Source organism: Columba livia, chromosome 1 (assembly GCF_036013475.1).
Source record: "Columba livia isolate bColLiv1 breed racing homer chromosome 1, bColLiv1.pat.W.v2, whole genome shotgun sequence".
Classification (NCBI taxonomy): Eukaryota; Metazoa; Chordata; class Aves; order Columbiformes; family Columbidae; genus Columba; species Columba livia.
Genome location: NC_088602.1, coordinates 73,588,814 through 73,598,721, shown reverse-complemented (window position 1 = coordinate 73,598,721; position 9,908 = coordinate 73,588,814). Strand labels below are relative to the sequence as shown.

The 9,908-nt window shown below is 42.5% G+C and overlaps 1 protein-coding gene across 1 annotated transcript in view; it reads left to right on the top strand.

Annotated features, from left to right (window-relative positions):
* The first annotated feature begins 8,760 nt into the window (after positions 1 to 8,760).
* DPT (dermatopontin) overlaps positions 8,761 to 9,908 on the top strand; it is a 28,424-nt gene continuing 27,276 nt past the window's right edge. The window contains exon 1 of the mRNA XM_005511472.3: positions 8,761 to 9,104. Within this exon, the coding sequence (XP_005511529.1) occupies positions 8,806 to 9,104 (299 nt within the window). The 5' untranslated portion in view covers positions 8,761 to 8,805. The remainder of the gene's footprint in view (positions 9,105 to 9,908) is intronic.

Genomic DNA, 9,908 nt, shown 5'->3' with positions numbered 1-9,908 from the left:
GGGAGGACACAAGGAGAACAAAGCAGGGTGAGACAAGGGAGCTGGATTGCAACAGCAGGAGCATACCGCTGTCTCAGTGTGAATGACAATGAGCTACTCCTGGACCAGGACAATCTGTCCTGCAGTGAGAGGGTTAATTTTAAATTGGCAGAGACCTGCTTGGACTTTTTCACTTCCAGCATCAAATCTCTAGGGCTGGGCAGTTGCTAATTACAATATTGTGAGGTGACAGTCACATAAGGAGTGGCGGATGGCTGAGCAGGGCTGAAAATCCAGAAGGTCACATCACAATGAATTATAGTGACAGCACACAGAAGCCCCTTCCCTAAATTTTCTCTTCCTCTCTCCCTGCTACACCCCCCTTCCCCAACCACCACCATCTGCAGCACCACAAAAGCAAAAAAGTAAAGAAAACACAAATCATTGTCATTACTAGAATGCAAACGGACAGAGGGTGCCGGGTGCTGGGTTTCAATGGCTATGCTGTCACTCCAGCTATCCAAATTCACAAACCATATGGCCAAAAGGGACCAACTCATAATCTGCTTTTGTTTCCCAAATAACACAAGCTGCCAGATAACACCCAGCTTTAGTGACTGTTAGAGCAAGATCATTCTTACTGCTTAAGATTTTATTTTGACACAAAGAAACCTGAACAAAGAAATCACAAAACTGGCATAAAACACCACAAGCTCCGAGTGTTCCTATTCAGCATTCACTTTACACTGGCCTGGATGATCCTGCAGAGATAAGGTCCTTTGCATGTAAAACTGAGACACTCCTAAGTCACATTCTTACCCTTTCTCCCCCTTATCTAGCTCAGAGGAAACTGGTTTTGGCTCAGCCCCATTCCCATGACCAGCAAGTGAATTACAGCTACTGCTATTCTCACATCAAAGATCAATTCAGCCTTGACCTCAGATTTACCCCATGGGTCTGTGCAGGATTATTATGAATGATTAGTTCAGATTTTCCCCTCCAGTATTTCACAGCAATGTTATAATCTGTAGGTCCCGCTCTATGCTAGAGAAAGCCATGTGAGAACTTTCTAATGATACCAAAATTCTGTGAAGGAGAAATCTGTTCGCCATCCACAACGGCTGGTTTCCATGACAAGGATCACAGTTGACTGACATCTTAATGCTGTTCAGTCCGACAGCTAAAGTCACACCCCTGGAAAAGTGTGGCCCATATTGAGCCTCAGGTCAGTAGTCCATGGATTTTGAAAATACTACAGCTGGCTGCTCTGGCCTTTTCTAAAAAGGTTTCCCATGGATTAAACTGAAAGAAAAGGCAACTGAGCCATACATGTAAACAAGCTTTGTGTGAGACTTGCAAAATCCATAAAATAGGACTTGTGCCTCTTTTGTAGCTCTTCTCATATTATGAACAATACCTCAAAAATACTTCGATTCTTGTTTCTAACTTCTGCATTAAAATCCAACATTTTTTCTACCCATCTTATCACAACAGACTTTCTCAGTGCTTCAAGAATCAACTGAAGCTACACATTTTGAGGCCAAACTTAAGTCAAGAGAGGGAGAAGATAATTTTTCATGGATCTATTTAAAACTACTTACGCATTAGTTTTAGTATCAAGTTCACTCAGAAGTCCAACAAGCCCACTGGAGAATTAATCTCTTTCTGAAGAAGTCATACAAAGTTTTAGAATATTTCTGCCTCTGATGATCTGGTGATGATTGCTCTTCCAAGAAAGCTCTCCAGCTATTATATAAGATAGATATATATAGAGATAGCCAAGCTTGAATTTAGCCCAATGATTAAATATAAGGCTATTATATTAGAAAATACGAGATCTTCGATGAAAAGGGGGATTCAGTTACTCAGCTCATGTATAAAAAGGTCCTTGTAAAATGCCACCTGCTAAATATGTGAGGAAACTCGGCAGTGACTCAGCCTGAAGCATTTGAGGCGCTGCTGAATCAATGCAACCTGAATTTCCTGTAGCCTCCAGGCTTTTTTCTTTGCCTTTGGCAGCTTCAGCTTCAAACACTGTGCCTTTCCTGACCACGCTTAGTCTGGGACTGTAGCTAGAGACCGGGCACGGATTTGAAGTATATATGCTAAAATTCATAGTGATAGAAACAACAACAGCTACAGCAATAAGACTTTTTTTTTTTTTTAGCAAAGAGCACTAGGAAAAAAACACCTAGCTTTTAGCAGTGACATGTAACTGGAAAAATATCGTGCCCTATCCTGACACTTGAAACTGTAATTGCAAACACTCATCAAATTGGCTTTTCCTCATTGTAACGATCCTGGAAGAGCCACTGTAATTGCAACAGCTCTGTGATTTGCAACAACTTTAGGGAACAAATTTATTAGCACAAATGGTAAGAGTTACTAGAACAGGGCAACTTTTATAGCCTGATGTGCCGGGTGGAAAGGAGCAGTTATATCACTGCTTTGAAAAAAGTCTGTATTACTATGATTAAACCATGCAGGAGGTGACAGAGCAAGAATCATCTAACTTCTTCACTACCAGTGGACCTGAACAAAAAATGCATTTTCTGTTCATAAGCTGTGCATGACTTCTTATTGTACATACCTAAGAGTCAAGTTACACAGTTCTTCATGATCTGAGGAATGGCTGTATCAGGAGTGCTTAATATCCTCTCTGAGGAGAGATCTGTGGAAGTCAGTAATGATGGCAATAGGCTCCTGCTTCATTTAATGGCAGAATATTCTGTGTAGGCATTCTAGGATGCCTGCACAAACCCTGCAGCTGATAAGAATGTCTCCCCTTTCACAGTTTATCTTGTTTCCTCTCTCCAGCTTTTCCCTGCTCAAAGCTTTGTGTGAGCAGGGAAAGGTTTGTCACAAAGGTTTGTGACTGTAACTTTTGTACCCATTTTTGGGGGGTAATCTGATCTAGGAATGGTGATCAATTTACGAAACAGTTGTTCACCAATTGCTTGAACATTACTTTTTCAAAATATTGGATTTAAGAGTGATGCAAAAATGTATCATGGCATCTAGCCAGTTCCCCAGACCAGGAAAACTTGTTTCAGTTGTTTTTTTACTAATATTTCAGTGAAGCTTCCTTACCCTTTCCTCAGAGCCTTTATGTTCTTCAGTTCTGCATTTCCTGTTTGCTTCTGTTACTTAACCCATGTTTTAATACTACACATGCAGGTGGTAAGCTGTTACTAAAGTAATCCAAAAGGCTTATGATAACCTTGGAAAAAGAGCACTGTAGCTAGCACTTTTTTTCCTCCACAGCAATATTCCAGGTGGTATTGTATCAGAATTTTCTAGAGCTACTTCCAAAGAGCAGAGAGCTTTGCAATATCCTCTAGAATCACAGGGCCTGAAGTAGTAGCTTCCCTTTCACACAGGAAGAGCTATGCAAAGTAGAAGCTGAACCAGTGTCTCTGTAGGGAAGTAGCAGGAAAAAGAGTATGGCAAAAGGTATGTCTCCCAGGGCTGGAGTCTGATCCTGACAGTCAAAATGCGTGAGTTTAAATCTGCTTCTAGCCCTGTGGTACTAGTGGACATCGGGCAGATTGCTGGACCTACTATGTAAAATAAGGGGTTTTTAAACCTTCCTACTTTTCAAGAAGGTGATTGAGGTACTTTGAGAGCATCAAGAGAAAGGTGCTAGAAAAAATATCATTAACAGAAGGAAGTCTTGACAAATTAACTCCAGCCTTCACCATATACATGACTCTGAAAGAACATAATAACTTTGAGCTAAAAGATTGACAAGGATAATCTTTGTCCCTTGTGAAGCACAGCTTTCTAGCAGCTTCATTCTGTCCCACAGTACCAAGACTTCTGTAGCCTCATTGCCCAAACATAATAAAGGCATCCTAAATCCTCACACTTTTATAAAAACTGACAATGCAGGTAGCTTATTAAAAAAAAAAAAAAAAAAAAAAAAAAGTCATGCTGCAAAGATGGCATGGAAAAGTAATCAGTAATTGAATTCAGCTTCTAGTTCCCAGATTGTGCAGCTTCCTTGACTCATCCAAGCCACTTTGCTTTATCAGAACTGCCAGCATCACTCTGAAACAGCGTGTAATAAAATATGGAAAATGTGTTCAAAATGTGTGACCTCACTGATGCAATGAACTGACATGAAAAACACTTTCTTGCCACAGTGCAGCTGCATCAGCTTGGAAGCAGACAGATATTGCTGCTGCTACTGTTATTGCTTCTCCCATACCTGGTTTGTGAACAGAGGACTTCAGGGCTCAAGGGGTACACACTCAGCCTCCCTCACCAGCACAAAATGCAAAGCTTCACTTCTGGCTATAGTCCATAAAAGTGTGGGATGGAATCACTCTCACGTATCTAAAGACTGAAGTGCTGTGAGATAACACCCTTATACGCTCCTCCTGCCCTCACAGTGGGGAAAAAAGCCAGTTGCCCATGAGTCAGACCTTTGCAGATGCACAAACTCCAGCAGCATGGCTGCTCCGATAAAACCAGATGATGCTCCTTTCATGCAACTTGTTTTTGTAGACACAGGTCTAGTCGTACCCGTTACTGACCTAGTCTGAATCCCTGCTGTTCTCTGCATCTCTAGTGTCTCTGTGTTTGTCAAATAATAAATAAAGCTCTTCTGTTCTTTCCCCTAGTTTAGTATAGAGCTTGTGTGCTAAAATAAAACCCATTATGCTGGCTACTATTATTCATTTGAGTAGCAGGGCTGTGCCTAGGACTTTAGCTCAAAGCACTGCAATCTCTCTGCATTTCATGGCTCTGACATGGCATGGTAAGAGAATACTGCAGCATTTCTCCTAACAGCTCCAAAGCATGAATAATGCCTGCAGAGCTAAGTAATGCTGCATCTAGTATCTGCAGCAGGAGAGAAACACAAAATAATTCAGGTTGGAAGGAACATCTCTCCTAAGGCCTCTAGTCCAAACTGGGCTCAAAGTAGAACTAATTTTGAAGCTCTAATTTAGAGACAAGATTGTCATGCAGGACAGGATCAAATACTTGGCACAAGTCCCAGTGGATGACATCAGTTGCTCTTCTCTTATCCACCAGTGCTGTAACTCCTTCACAGAAGGCTGCCAGATTTGTCAGCTGTGATTTCCCTTAGTGATGCCATGTTGACTGTCACCAATCACCTCTTAATTTTCCATGTGCCTTAGCATAGTTTCCAGGAGAATCTGCTCCATGATCTTGCCAGGCATGCAGGTGCGACTGACTGACCTGTAGTTCCCCAGGTCCTCCTTTTTATCCCTTTTTAAAAATGGAGGTTATGTTTTCCCTTTTCCAGACAGTGAGAACTTCACCAGACTGCCATGACCTCCCAAATATGACAAATAGTGGGTTGGCAACTTCATCTGCCAGTTCCCTCAGGGCCTATGGGTGCATCTCATCAGGTCCCAGGGACTTGTGTACCCTCAGGTTCCTCAGATGGTCTAAAGTCTGATCTTCTCCTACAGTGGGTGGTTTTTCATTCTCCCATCCCTGCCTTTGTTTCTGCTACTTGGGTGGCATGGCTAGAGCACTCACCAGTGAAGACTGAGGCAAAAAATCCATTGTGCCTCAACAAATATCCATTTTCATCTGTCATCATTGGACAAGACAGAACTTAAATATTTGTCTTTGTTGATTAAATGAAGCATTTCTAAGAACTGATAGGGAATAAAATTACCAGCCAATGTAACAGATTCCATGGCAAGGAACTGAAAATGAAAGGTTGGCCCTAGCACCTCATATTTGCTAATTCATTGCGAGTTTCTGTTTTTCCAAAGATTGGATGTGTAAGGCACGCAGCTGATGTTTTTAAAGTCAAATTAAAGGTTAAGTAATTTCAGAGAGGGACTGATTTTTAAATATCATTGAGTTTTCTCCTAATGCAAATTCTAGCTGAAACCAACCAAAGTCACCAAGCTCCAGACTAGTTTGCAGCTCTTCTAGACACTGTTTTTTGAGCTGTTCTGTTTGATTCACTGGCCAGAACAGAATAAGGCATAGTGTGGTTAACATGCCGGTGATTCAATGGAAACACAGCTAAAATTGCAGTTCTCAGTACTAGCAAAACCAGTGGAATTATCTGGGTTGGAGCAATGGTGTGAAATGTTAGTGAAACATGCCATAAGTAGCCTTGGCTTTGCTCCATGAACCAAGCAGCTGTGAACTGCAGAGCTGAATGAGCATTACTCAGAAACAAAATTCATGTGTGCACACTTCTCTCCTTTTTTAACCTCTATGGGAATTTTCAAATCACAATGTCTCCCACTCACAAATACCACCCTTCTCCAAGGTGACTAAAAACCATCATGTCCCCCTGGTAAGAAATTCCATTATCTTCTGTTTTTGTTCAGTATCAGAATGAAGCATGAAAATTAATATTAAAAGTTCCCAGAAAGCACTGGGTACAGCAACACAGAACTGTAGACTTTCAGGCAGTGCCTGGTCAGGACACATCTGCGCTGCCACGACTGCTACAGGGAGCTGTAATTCCTCATCCGTCATGTTCACCAAATTCCCTGCACAGCTTTTTCACCCAGCCAAACCACTTCTTGATCACAGTGTAGCATGGAAGTACCACCCTATCCACTAACTGGAATCAGGCAAGTTAGACTGTATGCAGGACATGACAACAGAAAACCTGAAGCTTCACACACATGTCAAAGGTAGGCAAAGGAAGACTGTGCCGTGCTCTCCATAGGGCCCCCGTCCCACTTCTCATCCCCTATTGCCCTGATTTTGTGTGGGTTATGTGAGGACTTCCTTCCAAGGAATGGTGTTTACAAAGGGTTATGTGAGGTGAGGATCATATATATAGGATAATGTGGTGCTTCCTGCTAAAACATTTTCCAGAATGCCTCTCAGGCACACACAGCACTGTGCACTGCTCCCAGATGTTGACTACGTGTCTAAGGAAGTAAGAGGGGAAAAAACACACACTTCTGAGTCAGCTGAAAAACTCATAGAAGATTGTGCAGTTCAAGTTTACACTCCGGTGCCCAGATAACTATGGAGTTTTTAACCTGAAGTTTCCTCTCTCTTTAGATGCTGGCTTCCTGTGTCCCCTACTGTCATCTAAGAGTGCAGCTCCAAGGAAAGGGCTGTTCTGTGCTGTCTCCTTAACCTTCTTCCCCAAGCACCTGGGGCTGCCACAGCTGGAGGTGAGGCACTGAACTAGATCAGAATTCTCAGCTGCCAAGTTCATGTGGTTTTGCACTGGCTGCAAGCGCAGACAAATGAGATATTGCTGTGCTGCGGTCTTGACAAAGAGCTCAACCCCCACTTACAGTTTTGTCAAACAAGACTCTGCTACAAAAAAAAAAAAGCCATTAGTTAAAGGTACAAAAGTGCCTGGTTGATTGATGAGGCTGTAGCAGCTTTTGAGATCTGGGGCTGGTTAGTAAAGGCACCGACCTCCTGATATGTTTATAATCCTGCAAAGCAATGACCAAGCATGACTGGTTTGGAGATCACTACAGAAGAACAAATCCACTGTTATCAATAACATTTCTTCTTTTGATAGTATCAGCAACTGAAGGAAAGCCCATACTGGTTTTTTATGTTTGGTTGGTTGATTGGGGTTTTTTGTTTGTTTGGGGTTTTTTTGTGCATGGCCCAAATGGGGAAGCAGGATGATGAAAAGAATAGAGGAGAAACTTACAGCAAGAAACAATCTCTGGATCTTTTGCAATGATTTCACTGGAAGAGACAGGATCTGAATCTGAGGCCACTCCAAGGGTCACACATTTCACTAGTAACACAGCGTAGGCAACATATGCATATATAGACTATGTTAGATTGACTTTGGACTTGTCTCACTTACTAAAACATGCTCCAGTCCCACAGTTTTCTATGGGTCAAGCATACAGCTAGGTAAAGCACACTGCTTCATGCTCTCCTGAACAGCGTGGTTTCCTCATAAAGAAATTATCCAAGGATGTAGCATATCAACACATTTCCAAGTGGCAAACCATGTTTTGAATTTGCAGCACAGCAGTTCCTCAGCAGTAGCCCCATGTTTCTAGCCCAAGATAAATGCAAGGTAGCTTTAAAGGCCCTTGCTCAAAGATTTCAATAGACTATGGTGACACATGAAGCTGATTTCATAATAATTTGATTATATGATTTTTCTTCACATTAAAACATCTGCCGAGTCCACAGTTCTACAGTGTCACATACTGTCGTAGCAAAATCAGCTCTGCATGCAAGAAGCTGATGCCCTGCTTCTCAGGGTGGTCTGTTTCCATGCCAAGCCAGAGGCTCAGTTCTTCAGGCTCCACCTCCCCTCCAACCAAAGCAAACCAAAATGCCTAAAAGTATTTTTTATAAAAGGAGCAGTGAATTTCCCCACCTCACCCAATACCCTGCTTTCTAGGGACTGGCAGAATCATGTCACATATATCCAGGGAAAAAAGGGTGGGGAAACACACACATGACTGCATTTTGTTGCATGTTACTAATAATGGAAAATGGCAACTTCAAATAGAGCTTTGATTTCAAATACAGCAGTTTTCAAATTTAACTGCTGTCTTAAGGATAAAAGTGGGATGTCTGTTGCAGTTGCACCACAATGTGTATCTTGCTCTACACAGTAGCTGTGCAGCAAGAGATCACAGATGGTTTGTGGTGGTGGGAAGACCCTGCTCTTGGGGCCTGCAGACTTACTGTACTTGCAGAATTCCACCTTAAAAGTAATTGGATGTGTCTGTAACTCAGAGAGGGTTTACTAAGCAATGACACATTGCACTTGGATCTGGAAGCTTAACATCTGGAAGCCAAATGTTAGAGGCGATATAAAAGGGCCAGCCCAAGAAACCAGTGGGGCATTTCTAAGCCAGGAACATCCTCAGGATGGACCTTGTCCTTCTCTGTGTATTCCTGCCTCTGGTGACCGTGGCATGGGGCCAGTACGGTGACTACGCCTACGGCCCCTATAACTATGGAGATAATGATGAATGGGTCAACGTATACCGCCAGGGTTTCAACTTCCAGTGCCCGCATGGGCAGGTGATTGTGGCTGTCAGGAGTGTTTTCAGCAAGAAGGAAGGCTCCGACAGACTGTGGAACTACGCCTGCATGCCGGCGGCCCAGAGCCTCGGTGAGCCGACAGAGTGCTGGTGGGAAGAGATCAACAGGGCAGGAACTGAATGGTAGGAGAACCCCAACCATCCCTGGAGGGCACAGCCCTGATACCCCCTGTGGAATGTGGGTGCTAATACTGCAGTTTGGTCAATGCAAACGGGTATTAATGCCATCATAACCAGCAGCTTCACTGCCCTGAAAGGCTGCCTGAGACTCATTAATCACAATGCATGTGTGTGGGGTGATCAGCATCACATTTGCCTTCTCTGTAGCAGTTTCTTGCTGGAGGGTCTCAGTGTGCTTTAGAAATGCTGTGTCGCTTGGTCACTCACAATCTCAGCTGCAAAGTGGTTCAATCTTGCTATCGCTGTTTCACAGATGAAGAAAAAGGGGCATGAACCTTTAGTGAGGAGAGGATAAAGTTCCTCTTGAAAGGCTACACATTGTATTGGTGACTAAACCTGGTTACAAACTGTAAAACTCCTCACTCCAACCTCCTGCTCTTATCACTAGAAAAAAAAATATTCTTTGTATTGCACTGGCTTTTCTCTTTGTGTTTTTGTTGCTAAGCTTTTTGGCTTAGGCCCAGTCAAAGGCTGTTTTTCAGTCCTGCTGGTATTACAGGAGCCAAAAATCCACACTAACAAGTGATGATGGTGGCACATATATGCATGACAATGATAGCAGAAGATCATGTTTTGGTTAACTAAATGCTACATTTTACATCAGCCTTAGAGGTAAAAGTAATCACATTTTATGGCCAAAATAATTTTTGGAAATATGTGTGGTGTTTCATGTTTAGCACATACCCAGTATTTAATGATCTGATTTTTTCATGAAACACAGTTTTGGAAAACTGAGTTTGAATTTTT